This window comes from Sciurus carolinensis, chromosome 6 (assembly GCF_902686445.1).
Source record: "Sciurus carolinensis chromosome 6, mSciCar1.2, whole genome shotgun sequence".
Classification (NCBI taxonomy): Eukaryota; Metazoa; Chordata; class Mammalia; order Rodentia; family Sciuridae; genus Sciurus; species Sciurus carolinensis.
Genome location: NC_062218.1, coordinates 60,445,582 through 60,463,396, shown reverse-complemented (window position 1 = coordinate 60,463,396; position 17,815 = coordinate 60,445,582). Strand labels below are relative to the sequence as shown.

The window sequence follows — 17,815 nt, the reverse complement described above, 5'->3', positions numbered from 1 at the left end:
TGCCTCATTCCTGAATTGCTGAGGTTACAGGCATGTACCACCATACCTTGCTAAAATTTTTAATTTTTTGAATTGTTTTCTCCCAAATGGTAACATCTTGCAAAACTGTAGAATAATATCACAGCCAGGATCCTGACATGAATGTAGTCAAGATACAGAATGTTTCTTCATCTGGCCTTTATAGTATATCTCATTTCCTCCTGCCCCTACCTTCTCTCTCACTCCTGGCAACCTTCTAATCTGTTCTGTATCTATTCTAATTTTGTCATTTCAAGAATACTATATAAATGGAATTGCATAATATGTAATTGGGCGTTGGCATTTTTCACTCAGCATAATTCTTTCAGAAAAATCTTGGTTGTGTATGTCAGTAGCACATTTCTTTTTATCAATGAGAAGTAATCCATGGTACAGATGTTCCACAGTTTGTTTAGTCATTCACTTGTAGAAGGGTGTTTTGTTTTTTTGAGTTTTTGGACTATTGTAAGTAAATATGCTGTAAACATTCATGTACAAATTTTTGTACAAAGCCAAGTTTTTCTTTTTCTGGGATAAATGCCCAGGGTTGCAATTTCTGGATTGTATACTGGTTGCACGTTTAGTTTTTAAGAAACTTCCGACTGTTTTCCAGAGTGGTCGTACCACTTTGCATTTTCATCAACAATATACAAATAATCCAGCTGCTCTGCATCCTTACCAGTATTTGATGTTGTGACTATTTTTTTTTTTAGTTATGTTGAGAGTTATTTTTATGTAATGCTATTTCATTGTGGTTTAAATTGAATTTCCCTAATTGCTAATGATGTTGAACATGTTTTCATATGCTTTTTTGTCATCTATATATCCTTCCCAGTGGAATGTCTATTCATGTGTTTTGTACATTGTATAATTGGAGTTTTTCTTGTTAAATATTGAAATTTATTTTCATATTTGAGATATTAGTTCTTGTCAAGTATATGGTTTGTAAATATTTTCTCAAATTCTGTAACTTGCCTTAATTTTGATGAAGTTCAGTTTATCTCTCTTTTAAGGTTTGTGTTTTTTATTTCAAGTCTAAGAACTCTTGATCTAGCTTTAGATCTCAAAGATTTTCTCTAATTTTTTTCTAAAAGTTTTATGTTTTACATTTAAATCTGTGTTTCATTTTGAGTTTGTTTTGGTAAAAAAAAAAGGTTATGAAACTTAGGGTGAGGTTCTTTTTTTTTTTTCCTGTTTTTGGGGTATAGATATCCAATTGCTTCGGTACTATTTCTTGTTGAATAGGTCATTCTTTCTCTACTGAATTACTTTTGCACCTTTGTCAAAAATCAGTTGAACTCCCTAGGTTTCTATTCTGTGCCAATCTTTCCATATTGTCTTAATAACTGTACCTATATAATGCATCTTGAAACTGGAAGACTGTGCCCTATTTTATTATTCTTTAAAAAATTGTTTAGCTATTCGATTTCCTTTGCCATTTTATCTAAATTCTAGGACAGTCTTATCTATATTTATAAAGAGATAAAAAGCTTGCTGGGATTTTTTTTTTTAAAGAATTGTATTAAAACTGTATACCAATTTGGAGGGAATCTACATCTTTACTAGGTTGAGTCTTCCAATCCGTGAACGTGGTATAACTCTCCATTTGTTTAGTTCTTTGATTTCTTTCATCACATTGTGGAGTCTTCAGTATACAAGTCCTGTATGTGTTTTGTTAGAATTTTTTTAGCAATTGTTTAAGTGGATTAAGGATCATCTTTTGAGGTATATTGACATCAAACATAGATAAAACTAAGCAAAAATGAAAAAATTGGAGATGGTGGTATATATTTTAAGTACTTTTAAGAGGGGATGGATATATTCTGGTTTCTGTTTCAATCATCTTCAGTGTGAACATGTGTACACAGTCAAAACAATTGGTATTCAAATCAATCAGCTAATTCTCTCAACAGCACTTCATGGCTCTAAGTTGATTCCTGTGCAGGTTTCTCTACAGTTACTTTTCTGCAGATCAGGCTTATTGAAATTTCAAGTCTACATCTCTTCTTTTCTTTATCAATTAAAAAATTGGCATTCTGGTTATTCATCATTTTATTTTCATATGGGCTAATAATAGATTGGCTCTTGATCCATTTGTGGGTATGGATACTCAATGTGTAAAGGTACTAAAATTACAAATTGCAATCATAAAGTTGCACACACAAAAAAACAAAAACAAAAAAGACAACAACAAATGTTTCCACTTGGCTGTTTGCTTTTTTTTTGTTGTTTCTTTTTTTTTTTTTTTTTTTGAGGTGCTGGGGATCTAACCCAGGGCCTTGTGCTTTCAAGGCAAGCACTCTACCAACTGCACTCTACCAACTGAGCTATATCCCCAGCCCTTGATTATTAATTCAATACATATAAAATACATAATCTCATTAGGTTGACCCTCACCACTCAACAACTTCCTTTTATTTTAATTTTAAAAGTGCCTGGGGAAGAGAAGTGATTATGTTCAGAAATTCCATGATGCTTGTTCTTTATTTGCAAAGAATGTTTTGAAATATATGAGAATTGTGTGTTCTTTTCTGTGTTTAGAACTTACTAAATTTGTAAACCAATATTGAAATGTTATTCTTCTCAGTTTTCAGAAGAAAATGCAAGTAAGATGAAGAAAATATATGGTGAATTCTGTAGCCACCACAAAGAAGCTGTTAGCCTCTTTAAAGAACTCCAGCAGAATAAAAAGTTTCAGAATTTTATCAAGGCAAGTAGTTTAAAATTCTATTCCAAAGTGGGAAACCAGCACAGGGAAGTAGTTCATGCTTGTGCCTTATATGATTTAAACAAGTTTCATATCTGGGGTCTGGTTCTCAGGGGAAGGAGAAGGAAGTGGTGGGTTTGTGGCAAAGATGGAAAGTCTCTTTTTCTGCTAGTAAAATACTTCTCCCAAATCATTTCCTTTGGTATCTTATATTTGTGAGGTCATGCCCTCTAAATTTCTGAGAATATTTGCAGTGTTTTGGGAAGCTATTTCATGCCCTGACAGATTATGTATCAGAAAAACCAAAGTAAAAGCAAACATAAAATCCATCATAATATGGTACATGACATCATATAATTTCTTCTGTAACATGTGTCTCTAAGCAATATATCTTTAAAAATATGATGACATTATCACACTTAAATAAATTAGCAATACTTCTTTGATATCTTTAAATTTCTCTGTTTATCTCATGAAATCATATTGCTTAAATCAGGATCTGACCACCGTTCACTTGCTGTATATGGTGGTTATATCTCTTAAATCTATTCTAACTTGAGGGTTCCCCCACCCCCCTTCCTAGTTTATTTGTGGAATAAATTTGTCTTGTAAAGCATCTTGGATTCTAAATTTTTATCTACTGTTTTAAGAATACTACCAGATTCTCCTCTGTTTTTTCCCCATGTATGTGTGTGTTGAGAACTTGAAATCTTAAGAAATATTTTGAAATGTTTAGGAAAAAGTTGCCCTGACTTGAAGAAATTTTAAGTGCTATAATGTGTAATAAGTAATGTAGTAGAAGACATGTCAGAGAAACATATAGTAAACCACAAACTCATGTTCAAAACTAACTTTGATTTCTGACTACTTTTCAAAAACTTTCGCTATTCAGAAATTCTGATAACTTGCTCAATTTTGGAGTTAAATACAAATACATTAGAGTAACTTGAAATTTCTTTAAGTCTTCTGTATTGGGGCACTGAAACTAATGGCAGAGTATAAAAATGAAGGACAACACATCAAGTTTTACTGAATGAAGATAAATACTCTGCTAAGTCTGAACAGAACTGTGCCATTGAAGATTTTTTTGTATTATTAAATCTACACATAAAAAGTAAATGCAAGTAGTATATAAAATGTATTTTTCTTTTAAGCTCCGAAATAGTAATCTTTTGGCTCGTCGCCGAGGAATTCCAGAATGCATTCTTCTGGTCACTCAGCGCATCACAAAATATCCTGTCTTGGTGGAAAGGATATTGCAGTACACCAAGGGTGAGTCATGACTTCTGGCCTGCCTCTCTCCTTTGTTTTAAACATAGCTGAGGTGTCCTACCTGGCTGTAAATGTTTGTGGCCTCTGATTCATAAAGATTATCATGATGAGGAAAATGTGAAAGCCTTAGAATTTGGATTCATTTTGAGAAATTATCTTTCATCATACAGTCTCAATTCCTACAGGGAGCCCAAATCAAGCGTCTTCTTCATTCCTTGACCCTGCTCTTCTTCACTATGTTTCCTCATATCTGGACCTTCTTAATACCTCCCCACCCTCCTCTTCCTACCACCTCACAGCAGTCTGTTGAAGCAGGATGCTCTTGATCCTATCACCAAATGTCCATACTCCCAAGCAATGAATTAGTACATTGAGAGTGACTGTATGAAAGAGCTACTTTGACCCTGTCAGTTCATCAGGTACCAGGGAATAACAACATCTGGGCATCTTTTAAGTAACTATTCATGCACATGACTGAACTGTAAGCTCCTTGTGGGATTTATAAGGCCTGTGCCTGTCAGGTTCGTAGCTAGATCTCCAGTGTCTAGTGCAGTGACTGACATAGCTTAGGCTGTCAATAAGTAAAAACACGTCAGAGCAACAAATGGATAAATAAAAACAACTTATTCTCAAACTAACTTATTGATCTTGAGTAAAAATTAGTATCAATGTGGTAGTGCATTATGTTAACAAGGGCATGGATTTGGAATTTTGTGAATATGTGTTACCATTGTATTTGTTTGGTTTTGCTACTTATTCGTTGGGCAAGTTTCTCCATTATAAAATGAGAATGATAATCCTAGCCATATTGGAATTGTTGTGAGTACTAAGTGAGATTGTCTTGGAAAGTGCCCAGCAATAAGAACCTGGCAAAAACAAAGTGCTCAATAAGTGGGACCTATTTTTATTGCCTTTATTATTATTATTATCAGTTGACTTAGGAACAATTGAAATGGTAATGAGATCTTAAATGCCCACTCTACAAAACTCACCTTTTTTTTGGAAGAGGTCTAGGTAAGTAGACATACATAATTTATTCTTTCCATTTTATTGGTCACTACATCCAGGCAAAATGGTAGTGTCTGTTTCTTATGTCTCATTTTTATTGCTTCCTATAATTAAGTTTACAAGAAAATACAAAAATAATATAAAGAGAAAAGCCTCATAAATTTGGTTCTCAGTAAAAGAACAAAAGCAAAATTAAGGCTTTTCAGTTTATGTTATGTTTCTATTCTTTCTTAAGTTTACTATGATAGTACAAAAACTAAAATCTGTCAGATCATGGTAATCAAGTAGTGCTACTCCAAGAATCATCCCACACCAAATTTCTGATAGAATGAATAAAGTAATGCTCTACTGTGTGTCAGAAGCTGTAAGTGTGAGTTATTAATGGTGACATAGTGACCAAATGGAAGCCTTCTCACGTCAGACCTTACCAATGGTCAGTTACTCCCTTCTGGGGCCATTGGTTGCCATGATTCTGTTACAACGGTGTTTCTCAAACTTTATTAGCCATCTCCTTCACTGGAAACCTTGTTTATGTGTAGATTCTGAGTGAGTAGGTCTGGGGCAGAGCCCAAGGCAAGCATTTCTAACAGGACTCTCAGGGAGGCCCAGGCTGCCCCACTTTGGGTAGCTAAGCTTTGCAGGAAGTAATTTGTCAAAAGACAGCCTTTTCTCGACCTTTTCCTTGACCTTGTAACTCAACTCTGATTTTCTCTATTCAGCTTTTCTAGTAGTGAAACAGGCTCTTTAGAAATTAAGAGCGTTTTGTGGAGGAAGGGCTCTATGCAGGTAAAGTAGTGAGGTGTGTTCTTTGACAAGCAGTGAGGAAAAATCTTCTTGTGCAGATGGGCATCAGGATCTACTCCTTGAAGTTTTCTGATAAAACCTTTCCAAATTTATGAAGATGTTTAGAATGTGGAAATATTTAGACCATTTTGAGGGTTGATTCCCATTCCCCACTGACTACTCATTCTAAGGTATATTTCTGCAGCTCTAGACTCTGGAGAGTCTTTGGTTTCTCTGCCAGTTTTTCTTTTGTTCTTTCCAGCCACCTCAGTAAACACCAACTAGATGACCTTATCATCAAATACAGAGCTAACTTTACTTCTGTGCAGTTTCAGGAGGCTATTTCAGAAACTCCTCCTGAGTATTTTCTTAAGGTGATACACATATAAGAGCATGTGGCCAGTGGTTTAAAGAGTAACAACTGGAGTTGATAATCATTTGCTCTGGTGACATGAGCATGACTGCCTTGCCCTTTAAGTAATCTCTTGAAAATATATTAATTTCTTTCATAGAAGAAAAAAAAATGTTAAGTGAAAGAAAATATTTTAATCATAATGTTAATATGTTCATAGGTATGCCAATATGGCTCTAAAATACAGTTTCGAATGTTATTTTTATGGAAGAAGGGATCCAGGAAGGCAAAGGAATCTGAAACCCACTCAGGTTCCTGTGGCTAAATTTCTAAGAGGATGTAGACTAGATGGTACAGTTGGGTTCAGTTTTTGGAAACTTGATGTGGAATTACTTGATTGCTGTGTCTAGGAAGGTGTAAGGAAGCCCTGAATTGGCTGTGACACCTTCCCTGCCATAGGGAATAGAACTCAGCAAACTTATTGTCACCTAAAGCACATTTAATAATGCAAATCTTTTATAATCAAGTATTTTAATGTTTATTTTGGGAGAGGGAAGGAAGTACAGAGTGATAATATAGTACTTGAATTTTTTTAAATGTTTAAAGTTTGTTTTATTAGTTATACATGACAGTAGAATGCACTTTGATACATCATATTTAAGTATTTGAATTTAATCCAGCACTTTTTTCATGGAGTTTTTGCCATTTGGATGATGTATTTAACTACATTTAAAAACTAAAGAAAAAACTTCCTTTTCTAGTGCTCTGGCTTATTGTATGATGTTCCTTCTTTTTCCCATGCAGAAAGAACTGAAGAACATAAAGACTTATGCAAAGCCCTTTGCTTAATTAAAGACATGATTGCAGCTGTGGATCTAAAAGTCAACGAATATGAGAAAAACCAGAAATGGCTTGAGATCCTAAGTAAGATCGAAAACAAAACATACACAAAGCTCAAAAATGGTCACGTTTTTAGAAAGCAGGCCCTGATGAATACAGAGCGGACTCTGCTGTATGATGGCCTCGTTTACTGGAAAACCGCCACGGGACGTTTCAAAGGTACTATGGCTACACCTGACTCACTCCTCCCTTCATTCCTGTGGTTCAGTCAACAGAGGACAGGTTTTCAGAGGAAGGGTGTTTCAGAGGAGCAGCCCTGCACACACAAACCCTTGATTTTTCAGATGAAAGATCAAGTTGTGAAGTTCAATAGGCAAGTGTGCCCAGTGATCAAATCTTTGATGGGAATTTGCTATCCCAACCAACAAGTTTCCTACGTATTTTTATGAATGTGCAAGTTTGTGATGTCTGAAATCAAAGGAGCTGAGAGTTCTGCTCATCCTTGGCACAGAAACATTATTCTGGCCATTGGGGTGTGTTGATAGGAAGGCATTATCACACCTACACAGCTAGGGTACATTGTGTGCCATGCCAGCCTGAGGTTGTCGGACAAAGAAAGGGACAAGTAAGAAAACTGTGAATGTCTTTGTTATTGAACGCTTCAACACACAGTCACCTGCACACTGGCCCTCATGTAAGATTCCTCAGCGCTACCATTTGCTCATGGCATTAACTTGACTCTGTTAAGAGTCTAAAGCAGCTGATTCCATTCTTGAGGATTGGTCATGTAGCTAGCACCTTGCCTGACCCAGACTTTTTCACTCTGGCCACATGGTAGAATTGCTTCTACAGTTTGAAAAATGGATTGATGCTCAAGTCTCTTCCCAGATATTCTGATTTTGTCAGTCAGGTGATGAACCCAGCTCAGAGGGATGTTTTAAAGCCCCCCAGGTGGGTCTTCTTTGCAGATAGGAATAAAAGCCACAGACCTGGTCTTGTTTATAACACTTCATCATAGTAATGTTCTCAGTTGAGCAATGAGAGGAAGAGATTGTTAAATTCTAGTTGCTTCAAGGCCTACCCACTGGAGGATGATCAGGTTTTGTTGGAAGTTCAGCTAATGTCTGAAATGGGATTTGTTGTTTGACAGGTTACAATGTTGTATTAAAAAGCATTTACCACTCTCCATAGATCTGATTGCTCTTTGTCTCTTTAAGAGAATCACTGTACAGGTTAGCCTATGCCGTGGTTGCAGTGAAGACAGGTTCTTGTAAATAATTTGCAAGGGAAATCTAGACACTCAAACTTCACTCAGCTGTCTGTGAAACAAAGGAGCAGGTTTTCATGTATAAGTTGATGTGGAAGCTCCTCTTTTACATTTTTAATTAAGCATGGTTTCCCCCTTGCTCCTTGCTCCAATCTATTAGGTCCTTCTTCCTATATTTTCCATCCATTTTCAAATCTGCAATTTAAATTCTGCTGGAAATTTAGCTATACTTATGGTTATACATACATACACACTTAAACTTGACTTTCTACTAAGTTAGCTGTATATCCTTTGCTATCATAATACTGGGGTTTTAATAAAAGTTTTATAATTAGACTAACCTGAATCATTTAATTTTTATTGAATTTATTTAAATTTGAAGCATGAAATTAGAATATTTAATAAAGGCATTTGAAATGTGGTTTGCCTCTCTAACACTAGTAATGTTCTTTCTTTTAAGATATCCTAGCTCTACTTCTAACTGATGTGCTGCTCTTTTTACAAGAAAAAGACCAGAAATACATCTTTGCAGCTGTCGTAAGTATATGACCATATGATGCATATTTTTTAAAATATTTTTTAGTTGTTGATGGACCTTTATTTTATTCATTTATTTGTGTGCAGTGCTGAGAATCAAATCCAATGTCCCACACATGCCAAGCCAATGCTGTAGTACTGAGCCACAACCTCAGCCCATGATGCATATTTTTAATAAGACTTAATCCTGCATTTTCTTGGAAAAATGACGGAAGTTCTTAGTGAAATAAAATGCACCTCATGTAGTTCCATTATTATTGGTGATTTTACAGCTGGTTTAGTAATTATTTTCATTGTGAAAAGACTGTAGTATTTTGGTACTACATTGGTGAATAGGAACTTCCCAGAGCCCCCCAGGTGCCTCTCTGTTATGACTATCTTGGTCTTTCCTTTTATCCCCCAACCCCATGTCCTTCTGTCTGATCTAATGACTGAAATGTTAATGCTGGGGATAGTGGGTCACTTCCAGCATCTCGCTCCTTCCATTCCTACCAGACAGTGCTTTGTTATACTGCTTGCTGACCCCATTCATAACTGTCATAATGATGTTCCCTCTGTCAAACAAGAGAATACTATCCTGGCATCTGAAAATGATTCTTTCTTATTTCTACTACAATGGGTTCTGCTGACTAAGGTCGTTTATAACACTTACCTTTGTAATGTGTAGATTAATCTCATTGTCAGGACATAATTAGATTTAATGAAATCCAGCATTTTATAACATTTCTTACACAGTGTCTGTGTCGTCCAAAATGGTGTGGAGAAGGAAGATAGCATCACTTAACTCCTTATGGGAGTCATGGAGCATCAGGTTCTGTTAGCAAGAAGAATCCAAGACACAATGCTGACAGGGATGGTACGGTGGTGGCTCTGTAAAATGTGTTTATTATCCATTAAATGATAGACTGTTTGGGTACCTTAGCAGGTAGCCTTGATTCCATCTGATTTTGGAAAATTCGTATTTTGATGAAGTTTCTGTCTTGCTGCTTAGAGAAAACAAAGAATCATGTCTGCAGTGATGAGATTCTGGGGGTAGGCAGGTGGAGCAGTGGCTTGCAGTACATGTCAGTTGGCTGGAGAGGCTTCTGCATTCTGCTCAGCCATGCTGAGTTGTTCAAAGGTGCAAGGCTTTTCACGGAGCTAAAGCAGAGGATAGCAAGAAACTTTCAGCAAGCCCCTTGTCCCTGACGTGTTTGCATTATACCTGTTGCAACTTTCCTGAAAGCTGAATGATTTTTCCAGCCACCTCTCTGATATCTGGAATATTCTGAAGGAATATTAAGGAAAAAAGTGGGGTGGGGGGACCATTTTGTTTAACCTGTGGGATGGAGAAGACCAGGCTGGAAGAAAAAAAAAATCACAGCGTATCTTTATAGAAAGTTAGATTTCTTCAAAACCAAAGACTAGAAAGAGAAGTAAATCCTGCTTCTTGGGTGGTATTTCAAGTCAAATGACCAGCTGATTGATCAAGGGTTAAACACAGTATAAAGATGATCGTCTTGTTTTCCAGGCAATAAAACATATAGATGCAGGTTAAGCAGTGATGCTCAATTTACATGATGACTTGAGATATGGATCTGTGCCTCTTAGCTCACATGACCCCCTTAGACCACCCACACACCACACTTAACTTTAAGCAGGTGGTTAGGAATGCAGTTTGTCAAATACCAGAATGAAGGCAGCCACTTATTGGTAGAATGTGTTTGACCATGAACAACAGTGAAATGTTGCTGATACTGTTTCTGGAAGATGTTAGCTTGATGCACAGCTGCAATCATAAAGATGATACCAGGGAGTAAAAGACAGCAGGATCTTATCCTTAGAGTTGGTGCACCCTCCTGTTTACTCATATGCCTTTTAGTTACATCTGTCTGACAATAGTCCCTGTGTCATTACTCTCTTAGAGTGACGCAGAATTGATGCATTAGTTAGGAGTACACAAATATCCTTATCTCCTAGTTCCCACCCAAGTATTTCAGAAAATTATTCTCACACTCAGACCAACAGGAGAGATTTTTCTATTCCTTGTGCCCTTTAAAAAAAACATCTTTAGTACTAAGATGCTTATCTTGCTGCTTGTTATAGAAGACATGATGAATTGTGAAATAGCGAGAAGCTAAGCATCTGAAAGTAGTAAGAAAATAGTGTCCTTACCAGAGGGTTGGTTGGTTTGTTTGCTTTTAAGAAGACTCAGCTGGAAATGGGTAGGAGCCAAACCTATAAAGTTTATAGATAAGTTCACTAAGTCCTGGGATACTGAGTCTAGGAAGAATTCCTTGAATATTAAAGAAGGCAATTTCTAAATTAAACAATAAAAAGACAATGAGCATGTAGATCAGCTAGTTCAAGTTCAAAGTATGAAACAACATTAAATCTTTTCATTCCCTTGGAATCACTCACTAATAGAATCTGTGCAAAATGGATATGGTGTAACAATAGGACTAAAGATAGCAAGCTCCTTTTCCTCTTCCCCTGTATCAGAGGTCCTCAGCTTCAGAGGCCCATAGGGATTGGTCAGGAATGTAGGTGAGCAAACCCCAGTTCAGCATCAAAGAGTCAGAGTGAAGGAGGCAGCAGAGAATGGTGGAGATTGTAATAAACTAGCGAATACACATTCCAGCTTAGCAATTACTCAGCTATAGTCAGTGTTTTCAAATGAGAATATGGACCCAGTATTGCCAATATTCTGTTTTACCCAAGCACCTAGAATTCTAGAGTTTTTTTTATTTTTTAAGTTAGAATCTCTCAGTTTTTAAATGTTGGCAACTTATTTCGTAAGAAATGGTGTTTAAATGTTATGGCACAAATAAACATCTTTGCATTACTGTGCTTAATATCTGTCTCCAGAAAAACTGTGTTGCCTTTCTTCCTGGGGATTTGATTTCTTGTTCACAGCTAGTGTTTCGTGTGATTACTAAGAGTAGTGATGGACTTGCCTCTGATGTCTTCTGGCCTAAAGGTTATTTAATGAATGCTACTTTCTACCTGCCCCTTTATTTATTCTTCACTCTTTAAAGATCTTATCATGCCAGGTGTGGTGGCACACACCTGTAATCCCAGTGCCTTGGGAGGCTGATGCAGGAGGATCATAGGTTCACAGCCAGCCTCAGCAATTTAGCAAGACTGTAAGCAACATAGTGAGACCCTGTCTCAAAAAAAAAACCATAAAAAGTGTTAGGGATGTGACTCATTGGTTAAGCACCCTTAGGTTCAATACCTTGTACAAAAAACAAAAAATCATCTTACTCTGCCACTGCCCCTCCCCCTATAACTGATTCAAGTAATTTCAGTCTGGCTTATGTCTTAAGCAATTTAAACCCACCCTGAAATTTATATATAGATATCATCAACCTTGTAAGCTGAGAAAATTGAAACAGTACATTGAAACAAAGGAGGCAGATGATTTATCAGAGAATAGAGCCATAGTAGAGCAATAGATTTTTCTTTCTTTCTTTTTTTTTTTTTTTTTTTTTTTGGTGGTGCTGGGGATTGAACTCATGGCCTTGTGCATGCAAGGCAGGCACTCTACCAACTGAGCTATCTCCCCAGCCCCAAACAACAGATATTAATACTGCTCAGAGGACCTTCCTCATTACAGAGGGCTGCATTGGAGAAGTCTTGCCACAGAATTGCTTTTGCTTCCAGTTTCAGAGGCAAAGCACAGACCAATTGTTTGTCCCATCCTGATATATATATATATATATATATATATATATATATATTTTCATGCTACTCTAAGAAACATGGAAGAGGTACTCCAGATCCACCCTGGCACACAACTCCAGACCAGGAAGTGATGGCTGCCAGATAAGCCAGCACCAAGGAGCCAGCAGTGGGGCACAGAGTGGCATGTTCTTGGATAAAGGCGTCACTCAGTCCGTGAGGGAAAAAGAAAACCACATGCTGCAGCTAGCTCTGTAAACAGTGGTGAGAGCCACAAACCAAAGCAGAGTCTTCATCTTTACCCCCACACTGCTCAGCCAGCAGACATTCTTTTGGCCATTCTTTTAAGCTCCTTGTCCAAGCCGGTGTTAATCAGAGTTGGCTTCGTCTTTCAGAGCTGCACATGAGGCCTTGAGGCACCGCAGTGAATGTCCACAGAATGGTAACTGAATCACAGTGTGGGCTCCACATTTTAGACTTTCTTCCTATTTCTCTCCAGTGGAATCATGTTAAATCTACTTCTATAGACAGTTATTGTGTGCCCACTCCGCATGACAGTGTGCCTGGCATAGGAAGATGAATTAGGCCCATGCCTACCCACTAATCAGCTTATCTGGTTGGTGAGGAAAAGAGATAACTGCAGTTAGAGCTGTAGAAATTCTGTCGCTGGGTTGTGCAGGACAGTAGCAGAAGAGGCTGGTGACATCTGGGGAGTATAAGGTCTGGCCTTCTCATTCTTACCTTTCATATTATAGTTGATGCCCTTGATTTCTGAGGTTCTATGCCCATCACTGTACTGAAACTATATTGCTATCAATGAACAAATTCAAGGAACTCTTTAGGTCTATCATCCTTCTCAATCTGTAATGTTTTAGAGACTGTTTCCTATCTCATATCCTTCTAGAAAAATCCCTCATCCCTGACCACAGCATTTTGATATTTTTTAATTAGTTCTCTGACTTGTCTTTGTCTTTTTAAAAGTTGACTTTTTAAACCACTAATTGTTAAGGACAAATATTCCCCTAAACCCTTTCTTTCCTTTCTTTCTTCTCCATACCCTCTCCCTTAGAGATCTTATTAACTTCTGCAGCTCTTTTGAAATAAAGCTTTCCCTAGTCCTGTGCTTTCCATGGCTCATGTCTTCAGTGTGATTCTTAGAAAGGATGCAGATTCATTTGCACATCGTCCTATTTTATGTAGGATCAGAAGCCATCCGTTATTTCCCTTCAGAAGCTTATTGCTAGAGAAGTTGCTAATGAGGAGAGGGGAATGTTTCTGATCAGTGCTTCTTCAGCTGGTCCTGAGATGTATGAAATTCACACCAATTCCAAGGAGGAACGAAATAACTGGATGAGGCGGATCCAGCAGGCAGTAGAAAGGTAACAACCCTTTCTGTCTTTGGTCTGTGGAATGCATTTGTCCAATTGGGAAAAATTCTAACCATGTTTCCCCTGCATGAAAACACTGCTTCAGCCAGAATGGTCTGCTCCCTGCTCCTGCACCTGCCTGCCACTGAGATAGCGTGTCACCCGCAGCTCTGCCCTCCGCACTCCTCCCTGCATGCAGCGCCCTCCCCTCCCCTCTGCCTGTGCACTCTGGTGCAGCTCCTGTCTCACCTGCTTCATGAAGAAACCTTAACACCTGCTTTCTAAGGCATTTGTCTGGTGCTTGTCATACTGCCTTGTAGATTTTATCTTTTACATGTATGTACATATTATGTGCTTATTGAGTCAGATTGGAAGCTCCTTGAGGGCAGGGATATGCCATGTGTACGTCTGTGTGCCTTGTATTGAGGAATCATTCAATAAATGTTTTTAGATTGGTGGAACTAAAGGTTCTAAGTCAATTTATTCCTCCTGGGTACACAAGGACAGTTTTTATAAATGAAGGTTCAAGAGATCATTCTTAATGGTAATTTGATTAGTTGGGTTTTACTATTATACAAAGTTTCTCTACCTCCACTGCATCCCACCCAGAATGAATCCCTAACACCATCCCCTCAATGCTTTTTCCCTCACCTGTCAAGTACCCAAATAGCATAAAAAACAAAAATTATCTTATTTGTACTCAACGTCAGTGTTGGTTGTGTGTGTCTGTGTGTCCGTGTGTGTGTGTGTGTGTGTGTGTGTATTTGTTGGAATATTTGAGTCATCCTATACTGACTTTGAGAGTCATGTTGTATTATGCATGGTCCTTTAGATACTCAAGAAAACCAAGCTCTTGGCCAGGGGGTACCACAAATTATCTTTATGCTGAATTTTTTGCCTTTATGAATAAATTTTATTGCCAAGTTTCCATGTTTTCCTAATGATCCTAAACATACTTGGATTTAGTTTCAGTTGTGTCCCTTGACTGTTGTCTTTTTAAAGTTGCCCGGAAGAAGAAGGGGGAAGGACAAGTGAATCCGATGAAGAGAGGCGGAAAGCTGAAGCCAGAGTGGCCAGAATTCAGCAATGTCAAGGTATGGTGCGGGCCCTTCTGGCTCCCTGGTTGTGGCGTGCTCCTCGGGTATTGGGAAAGCCCTGGTGTCATGAATGGAAGGTTAACTGTGGGCTTGCCCTGACCACCTTCCAAGAAAACATCCTTACACTAGACAAGCATCTCCTTTTACCGCAGTGATTATGTAGAAATGCATGTGTGAAACAACAACTGGGCAGTGTGGTGCTGATGAGTATCGGAATTGCTGCCTGATGGTTTAATTTGAGGTCCAGCACTGTCGTGTTATAGTTGTATGACTGCACAAGGAACCCAATAGGTCTGGCCTTCAAATGCCAATCTGTAAAGTAAGATTAGCTCAACTCTGATCTGATGTTAGAATTACTTGAGGACATTGTTAATGCCTGAGCTCTACCCTCAATCAACTGAATCAGAATCTATGGGCTGTGCACTGTAGACATGAGTATTTTAAACTCTCTCCAGGTAATTCTGAAGAGCACAAAGTTTTTCTGGAAATAGGAGAATGGAGTGTAGTGGAAGCTTAGAGTGTTGATAAGTCACTTGTCAGAGGCAACAATCACCAAGTAGAAGTCAGGATTTGAACCTGGGTCTGTCCCACCCAATGGCATGAGCTTTACCTTTTAGATCAGATTACTCACTAAGTAGCATCTTTATCTTCTAACTTGAATTTTCATATAGCTTGTCGTATTCATGTTAGTAGTAAACTTCTATGTAAATGCTGTTTCGTAGAAATACTCAGTAACCAAGACCAACAAATTTGCACATATTTGGAGGAAAAGCTGCACATCTATGCTGAACTGGGGGAACTCAGTGGCTTTGAGGATGTTCATCTAGAACCCCACCTCCTCATTAAGCCTGACCCAGGAGAGCCTCCCCAGGCCGCCTCTTTACTGGCAGCAGCACTGAAAGAAGGTAAGTTGCTTTGTAAAGGACTTGTTTTGACAAATTTTAAAAAATGTTTATTGAGTACCTACTATGTGCCAGGCACCATGGTCTTAGTGCTGAGTACATAATACAACAAGATATGAATACCTAGTCTACTAGAACTTAAATTCTAGGAAGAGCAAAATATAAAGCTATAAACAAGACAGGCTGTATCAAGTGCTACAAAGAAAAATGAGCAGGGTAAGAGGGTTGGAGAATGACAGAGTGGGTGTCTTAGTCAGCATTTTTGCTCCTGTGACTAAATGACCCGACTGTCACAACTGTAGAGGAGGAAGGATTTATTTATTTGAGGGCTCATGGTTTCAGAGGTCTTAGTCCATAGAAGGCCGGCTCCATTCCTTGGGGCTCAAGGTGAGGCAGGACATCATGGCGGATGAGTGGGGCAGAAGGAAGCAGCTGCATCATCAGGAAGCAGAGAGAGAGACTCCACTTGCCAGATACAAAATAGATGCCCCATAACTGTGCCCCCAGTGAACCACCTCCTCCAGGCATACCCTACCTTTCTCCAGCTACCACTCAGTTAATTGAGTTAGGGATTAGATTAAGACTCTTACAACCCAATCATTTCTCCTCTGAGCCTTCTTGCATTGTCTCACATGTGAGGTTTTGGGGGACACTTCACATCCAACCCATAACAGCTGGGGTGTTTCCATTTTAGATAGGGTGACCAGGAAAGGCCTCTTTGCTATAATGCTATGTAAGCAGACATGAAGGAAGTGAGAAGGCCAAGTGACTGACCACCTGGTTTAAAGGAACCCTCTGACTGTGGCGTGGAGAATGGAACATCAGGGGGCCTTGTGCAGATATTGGTAATAACAAAGTCTTGGGTATAACGGAGCAGGTGGCTGAGGTTGGGTGGAGGACAAGATCACTGGAGATGGAAATGTCATGGAGATGAGAGGTCAGGGTAGTTGAATGACTGAATTTGTAAAATTACTGAGAGTTTTGGTAGAATTAGCTTGGAGGGAGAGAGGGAACTTATACCAGGTGCTGGGTTTTTCAGGGAGTGTGGGACAGAGATGGGGTCTGTGGGTGAGTGGTGCCATTCGATGGCAGGAGCATCAAGGGAGAAAGGAGTTTAAGGGACAGATGGGAATAGTGGTTTGGAAGTGACAATAGGAATAAAAAGTTTAGAAGATAAAGTAGCTTCCACCTTATTGGCAAGGAATGCTATTATTCAGAAAAAGGATTGGTAAATTACAGACCATCGAGAGCATCGTACTGCCTGTTTTTGTGAATCTAGGTCTTCTGGAACATAGCCACATCTCACTACTGTGTTTGACTGTCTTTGCTACAGTGGCCAAGGTAAACAGTCTGACAGAGGCCATATGGGCCACAAAACCTACAATATTAACTATTGGTCACTTGCTGAAAACGTTTCCCTGACACTGGTTTAGACTCTCAGAAAATTCACTTTGGCAGAGAACTTAGAAGTCATGGGATTCACCACCCTTTTTTCATAGTTGAGGCAAGTGAGGACTTGAGAAGGGTAGAAAGGTTGTCTGAAGTGGGATCTGCTGACAGAACCACCCATTCATTTATCCATTGATTCATCAGTCATTGACAATCTGTCTTGTGCATCATTGGTGGTCCTAAGGGAATGGTTATGCTTTCATAAAAGTTCTAATGGCGGGTGACAAACAGCGCATAAGGAACCTAGATCATTCAGAAAGTCACACAGAAACAAGATAATGGGATTGGGAGGAGGCAAGGTTTTGCTCTAGAGAGGTTAGGGAAGACCCCCACCCTAGGAAGTTATTTTTTGAAATAAGGGTTGAGGGATGAGAAGCCAACTGTCTAGAGACCTAGGGGAGAATCATTCTTGACCAGAGAGAAAGTAAGCTCAAAGGTCCTGAGTCTGGAATTTTCAAGGAAGAAAGAAGGCCCGGGTAGTGGAAGTCAGTGACTGCCTCAACTGGAGTGACTCAGACTGGGGGGGGCATCAGACACTGCAGGTCATGATCCA

General features: G+C 38.6%; 1 protein-coding gene across 5 annotated transcripts in view; it reads left to right on the top strand.

The window, feature by feature from the left end:
* Arhgef28 (Rho guanine nucleotide exchange factor 28) overlaps window positions 1–17,815 on the top strand; it is a 309,587-nt gene that overhangs the window by 246,792 nt on the left and 44,980 nt on the right. For all 5 annotated transcript variants that reach the window (XM_047556977.1, XM_047556976.1, XM_047556975.1 and 2 more), the window contains 7 exons: window positions 2,606–2,728; window positions 3,880–3,997; window positions 6,945–7,199; window positions 8,708–8,784; window positions 13,648–13,826; window positions 14,817–14,908; window positions 15,634–15,816. In XM_047556977.1, coding sequence (XP_047412933.1) covers window positions 2,606–2,728; window positions 3,880–3,997; window positions 6,945–7,199; window positions 8,708–8,784; window positions 13,648–13,826; window positions 14,817–14,908; window positions 15,634–15,816 — 1,027 coding nt within the window. The remainder of the gene's footprint in view (window positions 1–2,605; window positions 2,729–3,879; window positions 3,998–6,944; window positions 7,200–8,707; window positions 8,785–13,647; window positions 13,827–14,816; window positions 14,909–15,633; window positions 15,817–17,815) is intronic.